At 42.7% G+C, this 23,129-nt stretch overlaps 1 protein-coding gene across 4 annotated transcripts in view; it reads left to right on the forward strand.

The window, feature by feature from the left end:
- LOC122932660 (acetylserotonin O-methyltransferase-like) overlaps positions 1-23,129 on the forward strand; it is a 196,467-nt gene that overhangs the window by 132,523 nt on the left and 40,815 nt on the right. For 3 of the 4 annotated variants that reach the window (XM_044287202.1, XM_044287203.1, XM_044287200.1), the window contains exons 6-7: positions 14,934-15,074; positions 17,282-17,404. In XM_044287202.1, the coding sequence (XP_044143137.1) occupies positions 14,934-15,074; positions 17,282-17,404 (264 nt within the window). The remainder of the gene's footprint in view (positions 1-14,933; positions 15,075-17,281; positions 17,405-23,129) is intronic. The other variant, XM_044287201.1, reaches the window with a different exon arrangement.

The raw sequence follows: 23,129 nt of genomic DNA on the forward strand, positions 1-23,129 counted from the left end.
CCCGACAATATACAGTATAGCACTACACTGTGTAGTCTGTTCTATAAGTACCATTGTTTTGTGGCGGCGGACAGAAAATAATCTGAAAGTGCCCCTCCCGAGACCAGGCTCTGGATCCGCCACTGCTTTTAGGGGGGCGTATTCGGCATCTTTGCGCTTTTGAGAGGGTGTTCTTGAGTTTTGCCCTTTGCTCTGAAGGGCATGAAGAAGCGGCGCCATTATGCAAATATGGAAAATTAACCCTTTGAGTGCCGGTGCACACTTTGTAGCACTTTCTGGCACAGCAACAAAGCAATAAAGTAAATTTTCAGGGTTCTGGCACAATTCTTAGATCTTGCAGTACTGTTAAACATGCAATTCGATCCTGTTGAAGCACACAATTGGATCCGCTTCTGTTGGTACACAGTTGGATCCGGTTATGCAGGGATAGGCACACAATTCAATCCGATCCTGTTTGTGACACCAAAAATGCAATAGAGCCGGATTTGGGTATGCACTCTGACGCCAATAATATGCAATGGCTGGGTTAGGTGTAGGTGAAAGTCTATAGTTTGTTTGTGACGCCAATTGCAGCGTGCGCAGGGTACTAACACATGGCCCTTTAAAGGTGTTGTAACTCACGCACCAGGTTAGGAATGCCAGAGTGGAGTAATTTCTCTGTATGGTGGTAGTAATTGTGTCAACGGTGTCTCCTACCTGGGTAAGGCTGGACTCCTGGATCCTGGCTCACTTGTAATAAAATGAGTGTGGTGCTAGTAGGAGTAATTGAGGAACTTGCAGCAGTAATTGAGATCCAGACTTTGGGTAAAGTTCAAACTTGTCTTTACTAGTTGCAGCTTTCATCCAAGCGAGTGTCACGGCTGTTTAAGGGTAACCAGAGCATACACAGTAAGAAGAGCTACTGACCGGACCCAAACTAGGGAAGAGAAAGGGTGACCCCTGTCAGACCCTCAACACTCTCCCTATGCTGCTAAAGCACATGCCCGGATCCAAATGGTGGAACGAGGCATGCCCGCGTACCTTAGACTGATGAGCCCTGTAACCCCTACAATAGTGGAAGGGGCACGGCCACTGATGCCCTGCTCAGAATATGGAGGGAACCGTGGCCACCTCAGATCCAGTCAGGAAATCACCTGGTACACAACAAAGTCTGCACACTTAGCTGATGGAGCTGCAGCCGCAGAGAAGACGGATCCAAGGGCCGCTGGCAATATCCGGAGTGCTTGCAGCAGCAGAACACAGGTCCAGAGAACTAGTAGCTTAAGAAGTGAAGATACTCAAGGCAGAGCTACAACTGAAAATAGAAATATAATCCACGCCCTGCAATAGGAGGAGGGGTGATTTAAAGGCAGGGAAATCAAGCGCAGGAGAGACAGCTGGGAGTAAAGACCTCATCACATGGGGCGGAGAAACAGAACAGTGAGAACACCTCCAAACTCTAAGTGACATCATCACAGGGGTGGAGACACAGAGCTGTGAGAACGTCTCAAAGCTCTGGTAGTGACAGCGAGATACAGCATTAGTCTTTGGTCCCAGCAGGTATTGGCAATATGTGGCAGGAATATATCTTCTTCTCTATAATGTGCCTGGAGATTTTGCAGGAAAAGGACGTCTGCTTAGTAGCTCTGTAATGTGGCAGGAATTTATCTTCTGCACTATCTTCTGATTTCTTGGGGACTGACTTGCTGAGGAGGAATTTGGCTTCTCCTGGGGTCTCTGGACAGTACAGTTATTGTCTCAGAGTATGCTTTTTTCCTGTAACTGGAGGTGGCCGCTTGCTTTCTTCCAGCTGAGGCTGCAAGGCTCAGGCTGGGGACGATGATCAATTGTCTCAGCCGAGACAAGATCCTGGCTTTGGATCTCTATATCTGGGAGCTCCTACATGCACAGCCTTACCATAGCAGGGGTGGCTGGCACACTAACTTAAACTTCCTTTCCTCCCCATAAGGCAGGATATGGACCAAACCACTCTGCTCACAGAGGGGGAATCTAAACTGGAATGAACTATTCCAGTTCAGACACACTAAACTGGCTTAGTCCTTGCTGAACACACTGCCACCTGCTGGTAAATATAGAAATGACAGCAATATATATTTACAAGGCTTTACGATGCACATTTGTGAGAATATGATGTGAAATTTTATTAAATGACCAGGTAAATACACTGTAGTAGCCCAGAGGGGAGAATCGTGGATGGTCAGTACATCTCGCTGAGAATGCATGCCTCAGCGATATAATTCCCGGAAATAAGTATACCAGTAACATTAGGTTGCTGGGAGGTTTTCATTAAAGTGGATTTTGGGTCCGAGTTTTAGGAGTGACCAGAGAGCTTGGGTGGGACAGGTCACTCCCGTACTCCATCCAGGATTTTCCTACTGTGTAGTTAAAAAGGATGTGGGAATCTCAGCTGAGGAGATCACAAGTCTTCACAGGCTAACTGAAAGCTGAACAAGCTAAGAGGGAGGATTTGGTCTCTGAAAGACACCAGAGAGTGGTGAGATCATATTGTTGTTTTCTGATTTGGACTGAACACAAAATGTGGGACTTTATGTTATGCAATATTTGTGGGCTGAAGAAAGCTTAAAGCTAAAGTTTGGACATGTTTACTGCTGTTTTCTGAAATAAACACTGCCTGTGGTGAAGAGTGAACTGACATGTGTGTATGTGTGCACAGTGACGGAGTTAAAACCCCCACAACACTTATCAGGTTGTAGCGGGGTAAAAGAGTTTTGTAACACAACTCTGGGGTGTTACAAATACACCAGCATAACCCTCTTTGAAGGTAATCTGTAACCTACATCATTGCTAGTTAAGTAAAGGAATTGCATAGTAGCACCTGTCACCTTATTCACAAATGTACCTTTCTTTTAGCCATTGGTGGTTGTTTGAAATGCAAATGAGCCTGCAAAGTGCTCAGTGGGCTGTTACACTCACCAGAAGGATCTCAGGCACACCTCTTACCAGTGCTCAAGGCCACCTTCAATTACAGCCCAAGCCCGCCGCCTTCTCTCAGCTTTAACATAATTCCCCCTGCTTCAATATGTACGCCCCCTTCGCCGCCATGTCAATTTCCAGCCCTATCGCCAACCGTCTGTTTTGCACTGAACATGCTTGAGATTTAGACGAGATGCAGCAACAAACAAGCTGTTGGAGATAGAGCTCCAATGTGACGTGGCATGGAAGGGTTGTACATATTGAAGCAGGGGGATCAAGTTCTGAAGCCATACTGTGCCACACGAAAAACTAAAGTGTGGTACAAAAAGCTGGCCATGCATATTGTACAGACGGCACTGTACAATGTGTACATGTTATTTAGATGTAAATGCCTGACAGAAACATTTCTTAACTTTCAAGAAGTAATGATCAAGGCCCTGAGTTTTCAAAACCAGCAAAGGGATGGACCCAGTTATGGTGCCAGTGTTTTACCAGGACAATATTTCCCAGGTGAAGTTCCCCAGACAACAAGGAAGGGAAGGAGCCAAAAATGATGCAGGGTGTGTTACAAAAGGGAAAAATAAAGAAGAGCACCATTTACTGTGAAACCTGCCTAGAAAAACCTGACCTCTACCACTCATCCATGGATTATTAAAGGGAACCTGTCACCTTCTGAAGATACCTTTCTTCCTGAAGGCAGATGCAGCAAAAGTACTGAAAACTTTGTTTTATCACCTACCTGCCGCGCTTCTACACACATGCTTGAAGTCAAGGGGGCAGCGGCCTCCTTGATTCAAGTCACGGTAACCATGCCCCCTATCCTGCCCCTTGCACGGGCACCGTCCATGGCCCAGCCTTGGGGATCGCAGACCCATTCACTTGAAGTTTTATCTTTTTGCGGTGTGGAGGCGCGAAACATCAGGAAGCACTCCGTAGTGCTTCCGTAATGTTCCGTTCCGTGCTTCTGTTCCGCACCGTTCTGCATCTCAGGATTTGCGGACCCATTGAAGTGAATGGGTCCGCATACATGATGCGGAATGCACACGGAACGGTGCCCGTGTATTGCGGATCTGCAAATGTGGTCTGCAATATGGCAACGGGCAGCACACGTTCTTGTGAATGAGTCCTTAGTTAGGGGCTCATTTTTTGCGGGATGAGGTGACTGTTAGATTAGTACTAATTTGGGGGGCATACTCTTTTTTGATCGTTTTGTGTTGCACTTTTAGTGATGTAAGGTGACAAAAAAAGTGGGGTGGTGATATTTTATAGAGCCGGTCGTTACGGATGTGGCAATAACTAATATGTATACTTTCTTTTATTTATTTAAGTTTTACATAATAATATATTTTTTGAAACAAAAAAAGAATATCATGTTTTAGTGTCTCCATAGTCTGAGAGTGATAGTTTGATTTATTTTATTTTTTTTGGGGGGGGGGGGGCGATTTGTCTTAGGTAGGATATCATTTTTTGCAGAATGAGATGATGGTTTTATTGGCACTATTTTGGGGTACATATTACACTTTTTGTGATGTAAGGTGACAAAAAATAGCTTTTTTAGTGGCACTGTTTCTATTTTTCTTTTTAAGCGTTTACCTAGGGGTTGGGTCATGTGATATTTTTATAGAACTGGTTGTTATGGATGCGGCGATACCTAATATGTCTACTTTTTTATTTATTTCACTTTAACACAATAATAGCATTTTTTAAACAAAAAAATATGTTTTAATGTCTCTATGTTCTGAGAGCTATATTTTTTTTATTTTGAGCAATTTTCTTATGTAGGGGCTCATTTTTTGCGGTGACTGTTTTATCGGTACCATTTTGTGGGACATATGCCTTTTTGATTACTTGGTGTTGCACTTTTTGCGATGTAAGATGACAAAAATAGCTTTTTTGACACCGTTTTTATTTATTTATGGTGTTTATTGGACAGGGTGGATCATGTGATAAAATATATATATATATTATAGAGCCAGCCGTCAAAAACGCGGCAATATCAGATATGTCTATTTTATTAACTTTTTTTTATTTTTAATATTTTTTTTAATTACTTCATTGGAGAATTTTTATTTCACATGTGAAACCTTTTTTTTTTATTTATTAAAAAAAAAAAACTTTTATTTTTTTTATTCTACACTTTGTGTCCCCATAAGGTCATACAAGAACTCTGGAGGACATTTGACTTCATTTTTTTTCACTATTGATTTCTCCTGTAACTAGGGCTGACATAGTAGCCCCAGTTACAGGGGAAATACACCCCCCAGAGAGGCTGTACAGCAGAATACAGTGAAAGACCCGACAGATCCTGCATTCTCCTGGTTCTGGAGATCACAAAGAAAGAAATTTAAAATCAATAAGATTAACCCCTGTGCCAACAAATACCTTTAACTCAAAATTTCCAGAGTCTAGCGCCATCATGGCAGGCAGGAGGAATTGGGTACTGCAGGTAGGATACGAATATGCCTGTTCTGACTCCCCATTCACACTACCAAGACTAAGGGAGTTTTTTTTTCCCTTTGAAGGAATCCCCTATTTCTTTTTCATTACCACTTTGAGGTTTAATAAAAGGGCACACATTAACGAAATGACCTTCTGCACCACAGAAGTAACACAGTCTTTTCAGCTTCCTAAAATTCCTATTACCAGAGCAAGAAGTAACCTGACACAATTGCATAGGCTCTTCTCCAGCCTCTAATTCAAGTGTCATAGTACCCCGAAGGACAGGAGGGACTGATTCTCCACCAGACAGCACGCCCTGCCAGAGGGGAACCTTGCACCTCTCCCTAAGACGTCTATCAATCTGTACGGCCGAAGACATGGCCGCTTCCAAAGAATCAGTTTTTTCATAAAATGCAAAGGCATCTTTTAATCTCTCAGATAGCCCCTGACCGAACTGACTACGGAGTGCAGGATCATTCCACTCCGAGTCAGTCGCCCATCTTCTTAATTGAGCACAATACAACTCAGCAGTTGGTTCTCCCTGGTACAAGCTGCGCAACTTAGATTCAGCCATAGAGACCCAGTCTGGGTCATCATAAATCAGGCCCAGGGTTCTGAAAAATTCATCCACCGACCGGATTGTGAACCGATCGGCAGAGAAAAAGCCCAAGACTGAGCATCACCTTTTAGCAGAGAAATAATAATCCCTACTCTTTGGTTTTCGTCTCCAGATGAAATCGGACGTAGACAATAATACTATTTACAGGACTCCCTGAACCCAACAAAGTTATCACTTCAACTGGTTCAACTTCAACCGGAAAACCTATCAGGGAGAGCACCCTTAGGTTCCAGGCAGACCTGGTTTCCCCTGGCAGTGCCAGACGCCAAAGTACTTTGACACCGTGCAACCGAATTGCGGAGGTCAGCTACCTCCAAAGAGAATCCCTGCATGCGGTCAACCAAAGCATTAATAGTTTCCATTTTGCAAACAGCAAGGGAAAAAATGATGGTAGGGCAGGTTATAATGTCACGGTAAGTAAGATAAGGAAAAGAAAAAGAAAAAAGGACACAACAAGGCAAACAAAACAACTGACTAGGTCCCGAATGCTAGGGAACAAAGGGGTCACCTCCTAGAAATCCCTAAAACACTTTCCCTAAGCTGCTATGTCCATATGCATATCTCGATGGTAGATATGAACATGCCCACGTGCCTAAGACTATAAACACACTGAACCAAACCCCCAGCTGTAGGGAAGAGTGAAAGAGACACTCAGCTCCTTCAGCAACTGAAGGAGCTAGCGTCACCCTAGAGGCCTAGTAAAAAACAGACACAGAAGGAAAAAGGGAAAAGGACTTATCATGTGTTGGAGCAGACGATCCACCAAACTACCAGAGCTCACACAAGGCAGAACTATAACCCGCAAAGGCTATAGGGAAAGGGAGGAATTAATAGACTAACTAATTACCTAAAGAACAACACCTGGAAGGAGGTGGGATTCAGTTTAAACCCACAACAAAACAAACTGTCAGATCGAGTCACGTGCAGCAACTCTCACAGATCTCAGAACACCCACAGGGCAGGGCGTGACGCCTCCACAGTGCTCTGTATCCTTAACACTGACCTCCACAGTGCTCCAGCCCTTAACAGTGACTTTCACAGCACCCTGCACCCTATCAGGACCTATAACAATGAAAAAATCTGCTAAGTTGTTATGGAAACCTGATGTAAAACTGTATGTATGTATGTCAAGACTGAAGGACCTGCTAGCTTCTATTGGATAAAAACATTTTTGTAAGTACCTCAAGAATGTTGTGTTCTAGAGAGCTGAGACCTTTACAAAAACCTTCTGAGACACCCGATGCATTTATGTGCCAAATTTTGTGTCCATCGGTTCAGGCATCTGGATAGAGGACCGACAGACAAACATAGATTTGCAGCACTCAGCTCATAGCCTGAGAGAAAAAAAAGCCTCTCAGGCTATGAGCTGAGCGCTGCGATTGGCCAGCGCTACAGCATGGGAGAAGGAGACGCCAGCAGGTTCCCCTGGGTGGAGCCTAACTATGAAGATACCAGAGGCTATACCGGGAGAACGGAGCGGCGCCCAGGTATAATAGTAAGTGCAGGGAGATCCCTGGGCGCCGCTCTCCACGTCTGTATAGTTAGTTTAGATGTTTTATTCTAGTGAAAGGTCCTCTTTAAGGGGGTGGCACATTGTAGAGGTCAGTAATAAGGGGATGGGCCGCTGTAAAGGTTACTGTTAAGGGGTCAGGACACTTTGGAGGTCACTGTTATGGGGCACACTGCGGATATTTTAATCACACACAAACATTAAATGAAATAGTCGAAATAAACCCGGGTCATTCTGCTAGTATATAATAAAATCTATGTTTGTCTGTCCGTCCTCTATCCAGATGCCTGAACCGATGGACACTACATTTGGCATATAAATGCATCGGGTGTCTCAGAAGGTTTTTGTAAAGGTCTCAGCTCTCTAGAACACAACGTTCTTGAGGTACTTACAAAAATGTCGGCCTTCACAGCATCCACCCCGTGACAGTGACTTCCATAGTGGCCTGCCCGCTTAACTGTGATCTCCACAACATCCCGCTCCCTCAACAGAACCAAGCCCCCTTAAAGATGACCTATAGCAGTGGAGAAAAATGGCTAGGTTGTTATGAAATTCTTTTGTAAAACTGTGTGTATTTCAGGATTGAAAGACCTTCGAGCTTCTATTGGCTAGCACGGGTTATGTGATAGTGCCATATTTTCACTTTTTGGAAATATCTGGATCATCGTAAGAATGGTACGTTCTTGAGAGTAGACACCTGGTCTAAAACCATTCTAGTCAGGGCTAATTTTTTGCGGGACAAGCCATACTTTTTATTGGCATCAGGGGTACATTTGGCATTTTGATCGATTTTTAGTTCAATTTTTGTGAGATGAGGAAAAATTGCAATTCTGTCAGTGTTTTTATTTTTTATGGATATATCATATGGTAACTTTACTCTGCAGCTTGATACAATTTTGATAATATCAAATTTATACAAACCGGATTCCAAAAAAGTTGGGACACTAAACAAATTGTGAATAAAAACTGAATGCAATGATGTGGAGATGGCAAATCTCAATATTTTATTTGTAATAGAACGTAGATGACAGATCAAACGTTTAATCTGAGTAAATGTATCATTTTAAAGGAAAAATACGTTGATTCAAATTTTCACGGTGTCAACAAATCCCCCAAAAGTTGGGACAAGTAGCAATAAGAGGCTGGAAAAAGTTAATTTGAGCATAACGAAGAGCTGGAAGACCAATTAACACTAATTAGGTCAACTGGCAACATGATTGGGTATAAAAAGAGCTTCTCAGAGTGGCAGTGTCTCTCAGAAGCCAAGATGGGTAGAGGATCACCAATTCCCACAATGTTGCGCAGAAAGATAGTGGAGCAATATCAGAAAGGTGTTACCCAGCGAAAAATTGCAAAGACTTTGCATCTATCATCATCAACTGTGCATAACATCATCCGAAGATTCAGAAAATCTGGAACAATCTCTGTGGGTAAGGGTCAAGGCCGTAAAACCATACTGGATGCCCTTGATCTCCGGGCCCTTAAATGACACTGCACCACAAACAGGAATGCTACTGTAAAGGAAATCACAGAATGGGCTCAGGAATACTTCCAGAAACCATTGTCGGTGAACACAATCCACCGTGCCATCCGCCATTGCCAGCTGAAACTCTACAGTGCAAAGAAGAAGCCATTTCTGAGCAAGATCCACAAGCTCAGGCGTTTTCACTGGGCCAGGGATGATTTAAAATGGAGTGTGGCAAAATGGAAGACTGTTCTGTGGTCAGACGAGTCACGATTCAAAGTTCTTTTTGGAAATCTGGGACGCCATGTCATCCGGACCAAAGAGGACAAGGACAACCCAAGTTGTTATCAACGCTCAGTTCAAAAGTCTGCATCTCTGATAGTATGGGGTTGCATGAGTGCGTGTGGCATGGGCAGTTTGCATGTCTGGAAAGGCACCATCAATGCAGAAAAATATATTCAGGTTCTAGAACAACATATGCTCCCATCCAGACGTCATCTCTTTCAGGGAAGACCCTGCATTTTTCAACAAGATAATGCCAGACCACATTCTGCATCAATCACAACATCATGGCTGCGTGTCACGGCTGTAAGTGAGCAACACACAGTGAATAGCAACTGACCGGACCCAAACTAGGGAGGATAAAGGGAGACCCCTGTCAGACCCTAAAAGCTCTCCCTAAGCTGCTATGCACATGTCCGGATCCATATGGTGGATCGAGACATGCCCGCGTACCTTAGGCTGATGACCACTGAAACCCCTACAATAGTGGAAGGGGCACGGCCACTGGTGCCCTGCCCAGTATATGGACGGAACAGGGGTCGCCTCAGATCCAGTCAGCAAAGAAACAAAAACACACAATGTCTGAACACTTAACTGAAGGAGTTGCGGCTGCAGTGAAAACAGATCCGAAGTCAGCAGACAATATCCGAAGTACTTGCTTCAGCAAAACACAGATCCAGTGAAAAGATATCACACAGATGAAGTTACTCAAGCGAGAGATACAGCTCAAATGAAAAGTATAATCCGCACCTCTACAAAGGAGGAGGGGTGATTTAAAGGCAGCGAAATCAAACACAGGAGAGACAGCTGGGAGGAAGGAAACAGAAAATAAAGACCTCATCACAGGGGCGGAGAAACAGGGCAGAGGGAACTCCTCCAAGCTCTAGTAGTGACATCATCACAGGGGTGGAGAAACAGAGCTGTGAGAACGTCTCAAAGCTCTGGTAGTGACACTGCATAGGAGAAGGATCCGGGTACTGAAAAAAATTTAACGTTTTGCAGACAAGAACAGGCATTGTTACAATGGATCGACAAAGAAAAACGGATACAACACAGACGTCACAAGAATGTAATCCATTTTTTATTTTTTTTGCGGACCACAAAATACATGCGGTCGTGTGCATGAGCCCTTAGTGGAAGATTTTGCAGGGGCCGTGTTTGGGGTGGTCCCAATACTATGCTGGGTCCCCCGGACATCGCCAAGGTGTCACTGTGTTGCTGCTCTCCGGAAGGGATGGGGGACCCCTTCTACCCTGGGCCAGTTTTCACCCTCCTGCCCAGGCCATTTTTTGCAAATCTGACATGTGTCACTTTATGTGGTAATAAATTTGGAACACTTACTTAGCCAGTCTGAGAATGTTTTCTCGTGACATATTGTGCCTTCATGACAGTCATAAATTTGAGTCAATATACAGTATTTCCCCATAATATAGGAAGAAATCCCAAATTTAACTTTTACTATTAGACTTTTTAAGAAAATAAGCACCACAAACAGATGATTGAGGTATGGCTTAAAAAGTATGGAACAGTCTTACCATTCGGGATAGGGATCAGCCTAGTGTGGTGGAAAAAATACAGTGTCTGGGCCGGTGATTAGATGCGGTCGTAAGTTGTTTGAAGATGTAGACTGGTGCAGGGAACCAATTTCTCTAGTAAGCCCTGGATGGGGAGTGGGGCATTGCTGATGTCCATCCTGCCTGTCTATACAGAGTTCCTACCCCGCAAGGGGCAGCCCTGTCCAGATACCTTACCCTAAGATAGGGAGGTATCCCTATTTATGCCCTAGAGGATAGTTCCCGACATGTCACGTTTCAAGTGGTCTATCATCAGGGGAAAATTCCAAAATATGCAAAATGTAATCCTGTAGGAAGAATATACTTAATATGAGGATCTAGACAACAAACAAAAAGGTTGTAAGACTTGGGGGGTTATTTACCGGATTGTCTGCCAGTGTAGAAAAGAATATATAGGCAAGACAATCCGGGAATTTCGCAGACGAGTACGGGAACACCTCAATGATGTGGCCAAATTCAAGGACACTCCTGTGTCAAAACACGTCCACAACTCTCATAATGGCCATGGACGTCTTTCTTTCATGGCCATTGACAAAGTAAATACACCAACAAGAGGTGGTGACTGGGACAGAATTATTTTACAAAGGGAGGCCAGATGGATATATGATCTTAAGACCATGGCCCCCTCAGGTCTTAACAAGCAGCTACATTTTGGCTGTTTTTTGTAATGGACAACTTTCTCATTTACTTCTCTAGTCGCCTCATCATTCGAACACATTACACACCCTGATCCATCAAAAGGAATAATAGGGCGTACATTTCCACCCTAAACACCCTAAGTATCTAATGAAAGAATCTTGCCTAGCTCTTTCCCTCCCCCCCTTTCCATCCACCCTATTATCTATTAATGTTCTATTAATGCTCATATTTATGAATATATTGCTCTTTGGCTTGCTATTATAGGAGCATTTATGCCTCTTAAACTGTCAGCCTGCACGAAATGTTATCTTAACACTTACACGAGCACTGGCTATCATGCCCGCTCTGTAGCAGCTGATATTTGACATCCAAGCATTTCCCGGCATCGCTCAGCTGCCAAGCAACAAGCGCTGTGTTCTTCCCTCCTTCTCAGCCGCCCCACGTGACCGGACGCTGCGCTCCACTGCCTGGTGCGTTGCGGTCTATGCGATGGCCATGCCCGCTGGTAGGGCGTGGCGCCCCGGTCACGTGATCGGATCATCTGACTCCGGGAGGCGGTCGGGACATACAGGGTGCACTTTTTGCTGTTCAAATACAAGCGTCCTTATGGCGATTCGGCATGCAACTGTAGACATAAATTCAGCTGCCCCAGATGTGCCCCCCAAACAATTCGTGGGGTCCTCCTCTTTATAGGACCATCAATGTCCTGCTCTTTATAATCCTAGAGATCCACTGATTTAAGGTATGTCCCTGTTTTATCTTTTTCATAGTTCTCAGTATATGTGAATCTTTTTCATTGTTGTCTAGATCCTCATGTTAAGTATATTCTTCCTGCAGGATTACATTTTGCATATTTTGGATTTTCCCCCTGATGATAGACCACTTTAAACGTGACACGTCGGGAACTATCCTATAGGGCATACATAGGGATACCTCCCTATCTTAGGGTAAGATATCCGGACAGGGCCGCCCCTTGCGGGGTAGGAACTCTGTATAGACAGGCAGGTGAGCATCAGCAATGCCCCACTCCCCATCCAGGGCTTACTAGGGATATTGGTTCCCTGCACCAGTCTACATCTTCAAACAACCTACGACCACATCTAATCACGTCTCCAGGCGCGGTATTTTTTCCACCACGCTAGGCTGATCCCTATCAGGGTGCGTCAGAATGGTAAGACTGTTCCATACTTTTTAAGCCATACCTCAATCATCTGTTTGTGGTGCTTATTTTCTTAAAAGGTCAAATAGTAAAAGTTAAATTTTAAGCTCCCTCATATCCTGTATTGTTCTCTATATTTGTAGTGGGAGCGCCCCTATTTAAACATCCACTACCCTACACATGGTTTCTTCAAAAATCCTAAATTTACCAAAAATTTAGAAAATTAGCAAATTTCTAAATTTTTATGTATCTGCTTTTAAAACAGAATGTGATATCTCATAAAATATTTATTATTTTACATTCCCCATATGTCTACTTTATGTTGGCATCATTTTGTAAATGTAATTTAATTTGTTAGGACGTTAGAAGACTTAGAGTTTTAGAAGCAATTCTTAAAATGTTTTACGAAAATTTCAAAATCCCAATTTTTAAGGACCAGTTCAATTCTGGAGTCACTTTGTGGGGCTTAAATAGTAGAAACCCCCCATAAATGACCCCATTGCAGAAAGTAAACCCCTCAAGTTATTCAAAACTTTGTTAACCCTTTAGGTGTTCCACAAGAATTAAAGGAAAATGGAGATAAAATTTATAAATTTCACTTTTGGGCAAATTTTCCAGTTATATGGGTACTATTTTGGGGTACATCTGATTTTTAGTCACTCTATATTACGTTTGTTTGTGAGGAAAAAAATGGCTGTTTTGGCACCGTTTTGATTTTTACAACGTTCATCTGACAGGTTAGATCATGTGCTAATTTTATAGAGCAGGTTGTTACAGACGCAAGGTTATCAAATATGTCTATTTTCATTATTTCTTTGTTTCAGTTTTACATAATAAAGCATTTTTGAAAAAAAAAAAGGATGATTTTTACGCCTATCATAAAAATGTTTTTTGCAGGAAGAGTTGATGTTTTTATTGGTACCATTTTTGGGTACATAAGATTTTTTTGATCATTCATTATTACACTTTATTGGACAAGATGACCAAAAATGGGTTGTTTTGCCAGTTTTTATTTATTTATTTTTACAGTGTTCACCTGAGAGGTTCGGTCATGTGATATTTTTATAGAGCAAGTCGTTATAGACGTGGCAATACCTAGTATGTATACTTTTTCTTATTTATTTAAGTTTTACACAATAATATCATTTTTGAAAACACAAAAATTATGTTTTAGTGTCTCCATAGTCTGAGAGCTATAGCTTTTTCATTTTTTGGCTGATTGTCTTAGGTAGCGTCTCATTTTTTATTTATTTCACCTTAAAGGGAACCTGTCACCGGGATTTTGTGTATAGAGCTGAGGACATAGGTTGCTAGATGGCCGCTAGCACATCTGCAATACCCAGTCCCCATAGCTCTGTGTGCTTTTATTGTGTAAAAAAAAACGATTTGATACATATGCAAATTAACCAAAGATGAGTCCTGTATGTGAGATGAGTCAGGGACAGGACTCATCTCAGGTTAATTTGCATATGTATCAAATCGTTTTTTTTTAGACAATAAAAGCACACAGAGCTATGGGGACTGGGTATTGCGGATGTGCTAGCGGCCATCTAGCAACCCATGTCCTCAGCTCCATACACAAAATCCCGGTGACAGGTTCCCTTTAATACATTAATAGCATTTTTGAAACAAAAAAATATATATTTTAGTCTCTCCATATTCTGAGAGCTATACTTTTTCCTTTTTTGGGCAATTGTCTTATGTAGGGGCAAATTTATTGCAGGATGAGGTGACAATTTTATTGGTAACATTTAGGAGGGCATATGCCTTTTTTGTCGCTTGGCGTTGCAATGTTTTACGGTGTTTATAGTATGGGGTGGATCATGTGATATATTTATAGAGCCAGTCATTACAGGTGTGGCAATACCTAATATGTGTGTTTTTAAATTTTTACATTTAATTTTTTTATTATTTATTTTCATTTTTTTATTGAAACTTTTTATTTTTATTAAACACACTTTTTTATCTTTTATTTCTTTTAAATTTTATTTCTGTCCCACTTTGGGACTTCAACTTTTGAGGTCTAATGTCCAGACTTCACATTACCTCTGTTCCAGGGCACTACAATTTATCAAAGCTAGTGCAAATAAATACTGGCTTTGTTCCCCATAGCAACAGAACAGATTGATCCTTTCATTTTCCAAAGGAGCTTTAAAAAAATAAGTGGAATCTGATTGCTTGATAGACAACAAAGTCAATTTTCATTAGGACTAGTTTTGATGCATGTTTTCCACAGCAGATCAAATGATAATAATTTGTAAATGACCCCCTTTAATGGATATATATATTCGTTCTCATATTTTCTGTTATAGGATGTACAGGAAGTCTTGCAAAACAACTTGTATCTACATATAAGGAGTCAACAGTCACCATTATGGACATGCCAAACGTTTTGCAAGCAACTAAGAAGCATTTTGTAACAGACGAGCAACAACAGATACATTTCCTTGAAGGTGCAGTATATAGGACACTACTAGGTATAGAAGAAAGGAAATGGCAGCAATGGATGACATTTTAGATTTGTGTATTGTTTTCCTAATTCTACATTCAAATTGTGTGCATAAACAATACAGAATTGCTGTTAACCCCTTAGTGACCACCAAACTACTTTTTACGGCAGTCACTAAGGGACCTTAGGCTGGGCTGCCGCCTTTTTACGGTGGCTGAGTCTAAGTGCGCATGGAACAGCTCTTACATGAGAGCCGCGCTCCTGCTCTAACGGCCTGGACAGGCAGATGTGTAGATCCAGGCCATTTAACCACTTAGATGGCAGGGTCAATAGGACCAGCTGCACCAAAGTGATTTAGAGGGAGGGGAGCTCCCTTTACCGCCGATCGGCACCCCACAAATGAGTTCTTGTGATGCTGATATCTGTGTATGCAAGCTGTGGCCTAATGAAGGCCCCAGGCCTGCCTTCAGTGTGTCCTAACAGGCTGCACCTCTCTGATCAGCTGGACAGTAAAATACATTGCACTGCATGAATAGTGCAATGTATTTTAGAAAGATCAAAAGATCGACTATTATAGTCCCCTTGCGGGACTAATAAATGATTGAAAAAGTTCAAAAAAATCCAGGTATAAAAGAAACACATTTTTCCATTGAAAAAACGCCTTTGAAAAATAAAATCTCACATATTTGGTATTGTCACATCTGGACCCGCACTACACAATTTTCATGTAATTTATCCCGTACAGTGAACTCCTTGCAAATAATTACAAAAATGACAGGATTGCTGGAAAAAAAAGTTATCAAAAGTGTTATGTTCTACAAAATGATAGTTGTCCCACAAAAATCAAACCCTCACAGCTCCGTAGAATGAAAAATATAAGGCCTCATGCACACGACCGGTTTTTTTTTAAGGTCCGCAAAAACGGGGTCCGTAGGTCCGTGATCCGTGACCGTTTTTTCGTCCGTGGGTCTTCCTTGTTTTTTGGAGGATCCACGGACATGAAAAATGAAAAAACAAGTCAAGTTTGCCATTGAAATGATAGGAAAAAACGGACACGGATCATGGACGCGGATGACAATTTTGTGTGCATCCGTGATTTTTCACGGACCCATTGACTTGAATGGGCCTGTGAACCGTTGGCCGTGAAAAAAATAGGACAGGTCCTATTTTTTTCACGGCCAGGAAACACGGATCACGGATGCGGCTGCCAAACGGTGCATTTTCCGATTTTTCCACGGACCCATTGAAAGTCAATGGGTCCGCGAAAAAAACGGAAAACGGCACAACGGCCACGGATGCACACAACGGTCGTGTGCATGGGGCCTAAAAGTTATGGGTCTTGGATGTGGTGATGCATAGACATGTTCATAAAAAAAAAAGGGGTTTATTGTGCAAATGTAGTAAAACTTAAAAAAGCGATATGTATCTGATATAGCTGTAATTATACTGACCCAGAAAGAAAAGTTATCGTGTGATTTATGCCAAAACATCACCACAAAAAAATTAAAAAACATGGATTACAGGTGTCTACAGCTTCTGCCTACTGTAGTCAGCAGTTTTGTAGGGTCAAAACTGCTGACAGACTCCTTTTGAAACTGCTTTTGAATGAAATGGATGTCACCCTTCCCACCCCTTTTGCTATAAATGGAATATTTTATGAGTTGTTAAATGGACATTCAGAAAGGGTTCTTTTTTATTTTGTTATTTGTGGGAGTGTTATCCCATTCAAATTTAAATGCAAGATACTGTCCTTCTGTAGCAGTTAGCACAGAGAGATAAAAACTGCTATATAGATATTTATCCCATTGTCAGTTTACTGCTGCTTTGAGGGGAAGGTGTTATTATTCTTATTATAGATACTAGCTGTAGAATTGGGATAACAGTATTACAGCTCTTTTGATATGCCTAGATAAAGATGCCCACAGAACAGCATTGCACATATAAGTGAGATGCTCTAATAGAATCATAGTGAATAGTCTGACTGAGAAAGCCAAGTGAGACTGTTTGCCATGCCAAAATCCAAACAGAGGAAGTTAAAGAGACAGGAAGAAAAATAAAGACAGTGACTTCAAAAATGTACTGTATCTCAAGAAAACCATTGACTTAAAAAAAAAAAATCATATAGAATATTCATACTTTTAACATTTATTGTTAATTTATCTCTATTTTCTGCATTTAATTATATTGATATCTTTTGCTTTTTTACCTTAGGAGACATCTTTAATGATGCTATTCCTGAGGCAGACCTGTTTATTTTGGCCAGGATTATTCATGACTGGACAGAAGATAAATGCCTTAAACTACTGAAGAAGATTTACCAGTCTTGTAAACCTGGTGAGCTGCATTTATCAAAGTTGTATGTCAGTTTTGTGGCCTAAAAAAAAGTCATTGTGGAGATGGCACAAAATGTTTTGACTTTTTTTTATTGATTTTTCTGACACTCTTGTCACACTCTAAAGTTGGGTGAACATATTAGAAGGCATTTAGCTACTTGAGTCCAATACTTTTACAATAATCTACACCAATAGAAAAAGGTTCCTTTAGACAGGACGATACAGCGTTCCTTCCCGACAAGTGCTTGCTTCTCATTGGTGGAGAGCATTGCATTTACATAGAAGAGTGATCGCTAATGCCATCGCTCTTCCTTATACTGACTAGTTGTTTGCCGGCAGCAGAGCGTGTTTACACAGCACGATTTGTTGCCGGCAAACAACGATTTTTGTATTCACATGAATGATCTATTACTCGCTGAACGAGCATTTTGCAAGCAAAACACTGTTTATTGAGTGAAATGTTTTTTCATGCAGCACATTAATTCATCTTTTCTAGGCTGCAGATGGTGCAGTGTAAACTGTGATTTGTTGCACGGAAACAATTTGTATGAGGACAAGTGGTTGCAGTAGCCATCATGTGTCCCCATACAGTGATCACTATCACTACATGTAAATGCAGCTCTTCATCTCCACTGATGAGCAGGAAGTTATCGAGAGAATAATCCTTTCCTGATAATTGCCTGCTCAGACAGGCAGTATAAATATGCCTTTAGATTTCAGTTTGTGGTGCACAGACAGCACAAGATGCAAGAAATTTGCACCTCATAATAGGTGTGGTACATTTTATTCTGGTGAACCTTTTGCCTATCAAACATCACTTTTTAGTAAATGTGATCCAGGAACTGTAGGCACATTACACTTTGTAGAACGGCAAGCAAATCTTAATGGAATTGTGGATTTTTTCAGTAATTTATGTAAAATAAAAAAATATTTAATGGTACATTCAATTTAAAATACAAAGAAGTGACAAAATTGCAAACTCCACAAAAACACTACGTATGAACATACTGTAGGAAGGCGCAAGGGTCCATCGTTGACGCAAGGTATGTGTCACCGAGGTTCCTGGCCTCGGTGAAGTAAGAGCCGGTATTTTCAAGCGGCAGCGGTAGCTAGTGCTGGCTGCAAGCTAATCCAGGCCGGCAATTACTGGGAGTAGCCAAAGTGCTAAGTGGGTGGCTTCTCTCCACGCTCCAGGCCGGGTCTTTACTGGCCTATATCAAACTCAGCCAGCAGTCTCAGCTGGATGTGGATTACTCCTCTCTGACAGCGGAGCGCTGTCAGTCCCTGTGTGTTTTGGGATCTGAAAACTTGTGCTGTGCAAAAGGGCTGGGAGCCGCATGCTGAGACACAGGCCCCTAAAGCCTGCTGTGGACCACAGGAGAAACTGCAAACCAGGTGAAGTTTTTTGTTCTGTGGACTTTTCATGGTGTGAGCAAACACCTAGACTGCAAAATGTCACTTTTTGTTTTTCCTTATGTGTGAATAAATCACTGAACTGTTTAAGTTAAAGACTTTGTGGTTGCCTCTATACTGCGTCCGCTAGCCTGTCTACTAGAGCAAATCCCCACAATACCCAAGCAAATCTTTAAAAATAAACAAATTTAAGTCACATTTTTTGCTATTGTCCTGTTCCTCTTATATCTGTCTAGAATTAATCCTTGAATGGAGACTTTCTAGAAAGAAAAAGAATAAATTTTTTATATATCGTTTATTATAATACTTCAGTGCTAAGGTATGGACGCTTAAAGTTATAGCCCGTAAGTCTGTGCCTAAGGCCTCATGCACACAACAGTATTTTTTCACGGTCTGCAAAAACGGGGTCCGTAGGTCCGTGATCCGTGACCGTTTTTTCGTCCGTGGGTCTTCCTTGATTTTTGGAGGATCCACGGACATGAAAAAAAAGTCGTTTTGGTGTCCACCTGGCCGTGCGGAGCCAAACGGATCCGTCCTGAATTACAATGCAAGTCAATGGGGACGGATCCGTTTGACGTTGACACAATATGGTGCAATTTCAAACGGATCCGTCCCCATTGACTTTCAATGTAAAGTCAGGAGTCCCTTTTATACCATCGGATCGGAGTTTTCTCCAATCCGATGGTATATTTTGACTTTAAGCGTCCCCATCACCATGGGAACGCCTCTATGTTAGAATATACTATCGGATATGAGTTAGATTGGAAAACTGATTTCCGACAGTATATTCTAACACAGAGGCGTTCCCATGGTGATGGGGACGCTTCTAGTTAGAATATACTACAAACTGTGTACATGACTGCCCCCTGCTGCCTGGCAGCACCCGATCTCTTACAGGGGGCCGTGATCAGCACAATTAACCCCTCAGGTGCCGCACCTGAAGGGGTTAATTGTACTATCATATCCCCCTGTAAGAGATCAGGGCTGCCAGGCAGCAGGGGGCAGACCCCCCCCCTCCCCAGTTTGAATATCATTGGTGGCCAGTGCGCCCCCCTTCCTCCCTCTATTGTAATAATTCGTTGGTGGCACAGTGTGCGCCCCCCTTCGGCCCCCCTCCCTCTATAGCATTAACAACATTGGTGGCCAGTGTGCGGCCTCCCATTTCCCCCCCCCCCCCCCTCCCGATCATTGGTGGCAGCGGAGTTCCGATCAGAGTCCCAGTTTAATCGCTGGGGCTCCGATCGGTAACCATGGCAACCAGGACGCTACTGCAACCCTGGTTGCCATGGTTACTTAGCAATAGTACAATAGTAGAAGCATCATACTTACCTGCTGGCTGCTGCGATGTCTGTGTCCGGCCGGGAGCTCCTCCTACTGGTAAGTGACAGTTCATTTAGCAATGCGCCGCACAGACCTGTCACTTACCAGTAGGTGGAACTCCCGGCCGGACACAGAAATCACAGCAGCCAGCAGGTAAGTATGATGCTTCTACTATTGTACTAACTATTGCTAAGTAACCATGGCAACCAGGACTGCAGTAGCATCCTGGTTGCCATGGTTACCGATCGGAGCCCCAGCGATTAAACTGTGACTCCGATCGGAACTCCGCTGCCACCAATGATCGGGGGGTGGGGGAGAGGGGAGGCCGCACACTGGCCACCAATGTTGTTAATGCTATAGATGGAGGGGGGCTGATGGGGGGCAGGCACTGTGCCACCAACAAATTATTACAATAGAGGGAGGAAGGGGGGGACGGGGGGGGGCGCACACTGTGCCACCAACTAATTATTACAATAGAGGGAGGAAGGGGGGGCGGCACTGGCCACTAATGAAATTTAAACTGGGGAGAGAGGGGGTCTGCCTCCTGCTGCCTGGCAGCCCCGGATCTCTTATAGGGGGCTATAATACGCCCAATTAACCCCTTCAGGTGCGGCACCCTGTAAGAGATCGGGTGCTGCCAGGCAGCAGGGGGCAGTCTTGTACACAGTTTGTAGTGTATTCTAACTAGAAGCGTCCCCATCACCATGGGAACGCTTCTGTGTTAGAATATACTGTCGGATATGAGTTTTCGGATCTGAAAAAGCTTTTTTGCAGACGGATCTTCGGATCCGTCTGTATGAAACTAACCTACGGCCACGGATCACGGACACGGATGCCAATCTTGTGTGCATCCGTGGTTTTTCACGGACCCATTGACTTGAATGGGTCCGTGAACCGTTGTCCGTAAAAAAAATAGGACCGGTCCTATTTTATTTTTTTTTACGGACAGGATACACGGATCACGGATGCGGCTGCAAAATGGTGCATTTTCCGATTTTTCCACTGACCCATTGAAAGTCAATGAGTCTGCAAAAAAAAACGGAAAACAGCACAACGACCACGGATGCACACAACTGTCGTGTGCATGAGGCCTAAAGTGCAGAGGGATTAAGATAGAAACATTTTCCACTCTGATTTCTGACAGGCAATGATGTACATAAGAAGTCATCAAGGAAAAGGAGTAAGGGGCTTCATAGACTTTGATATGTAGAAGGTACTTCTAAACTTTTGTGCCCTACCGTATACATACAAATGTTTTCATCTGGTAACCTACAAAGTACCGTACTAAGAAAGATCCGCCTTATTTTAAGAAACACTAATTTGAATGTGTTTCCCAGAAACCCAAGTATATGCAAATTAGTTTCCATAACAAAACAGAAAAGAGAGGCTATTGTGTGTAATGGCCAAGGATATTCACCAAAACTAGGCAACTTTGAGGCCTCTAGGCTCTCAGGTTCTTCTGGGTAGACAGATGGTCTTGTATTTATCATTGTATAACCTTGTGGGTAAGGATGAGCAAACCCTAACTGTAAAGTTTGGGTTCGTACCAAACTTTAGGATTTTTGGACCCCGGACCCGAACCCAAACTTGTCAGTAAAAGTTTGGGTTCGAGTTCGGTGTTCGGTGAGTTAATGGCGCTTTTTAAAAGGTTGCAGAACAGCCAATCAACAAGTGTTTAACTTGTGTGCCCTTAGAAGCCATCACAGTCATGCCTACTAATGGCATGGCTTTGATTGGCCAGTGCAGCATGTGACCCAGCCTCTAAATAAGCTGGAGTCATATAGCGCTGCACATCACTCTGCTCTTACTAGTGTAGGGATAGGATGCTGCTGCTGTGAGGGAGAGAATAGGAAAAAAAATCTGTTATCAGAAGTGCTTGTTATATCAGCGATCTACAGCGATTTTGTTTTGTGGGTGCAGTGCACCATTTTTTTTTACCCTGCTCTGAGCCCAGTCACACAGAAAAATAACTTTATCCGTCTGTTAGTTAGGTGTGCGTCGGCGGCCATTTTGTTCAAGTTCAGTGCACCAGCAGAGCATATTTGCATTTGTGACAGTCAAATATAAGGGTCAAATACTGCAGTTATTTTCTTGGGACACCACCAAACATTAGGATTTTTAACTTAGATACTCTGTCACATTAATTTAATCAACTAAAGAACGTGACTTTTAAAATTTATCTTTATTATATTAGAAAGGGTGTGTGTATATATATATATATATATATATATATATATATATATATATACCATTAAATTGTGCACTGCAAATACTTGAATTTCTTTACAGGGGAGTCATAACCCCTATGAAGACATTCGTAGTGACAGGATAGAAAAACAGGTTCAGAGGAAGGGACCAAGGTCTTATCAAGAGGGCAGGTCAGACCAAACTTACCCTAGTTGCCCTACAGACTGCTTAGCCCAGGGCGACCCCCTGATGGTGAAGGTTTCCTGTCCCCGAACCTAGTACTATCCGGTCTCTAATTGACCCTAACAAGGGAAGGATAATTGCATACATAATGTCAATAGTTATCCCAGTAAATGGATGCCACTGCCACTCTCTAAAAAAGAGAAACAAAACCCTGACGCGTTTCACCTAGAACTTTCTAGGCTCATCAGGGGGTGATCTCAATACAGAAATAGATAAACCAATTATGATACTAGGTGTGATACTTAGCTCCAAGCAGGATGCAAAAAAAGGTTTGTGGACCTACCAGGAATAGGGCGGTCCCGCTAAATTTACCTAAAGTGAATGTATACAAACAATCAGTATAGAGCCCATGTCCTTCAAAGAAAGTATCTATTTATATCACAAGGTACATCCAAACAAGAAGACCGGGTCCTACTTGCATGTGGACAAGTGATGAAGTCCCCGCACAAACCAAAATGCTTGAGCCATGGTATATCTGGCCGTTGTAGCGCTATTTATTCAAGTCTGTGAGCTTCTCCAGGGCTGACATCCGGACGCCGGAGACTTACTTCCGGCATCCGGAC

The sequence above is a fragment of the Bufo gargarizans genome, chromosome 3, assembly GCF_014858855.1.
Source record: "Bufo gargarizans isolate SCDJY-AF-19 chromosome 3, ASM1485885v1, whole genome shotgun sequence".
In the NCBI taxonomy this organism is placed as follows: Eukaryota; Metazoa; Chordata; class Amphibia; order Anura; family Bufonidae; genus Bufo; species Bufo gargarizans.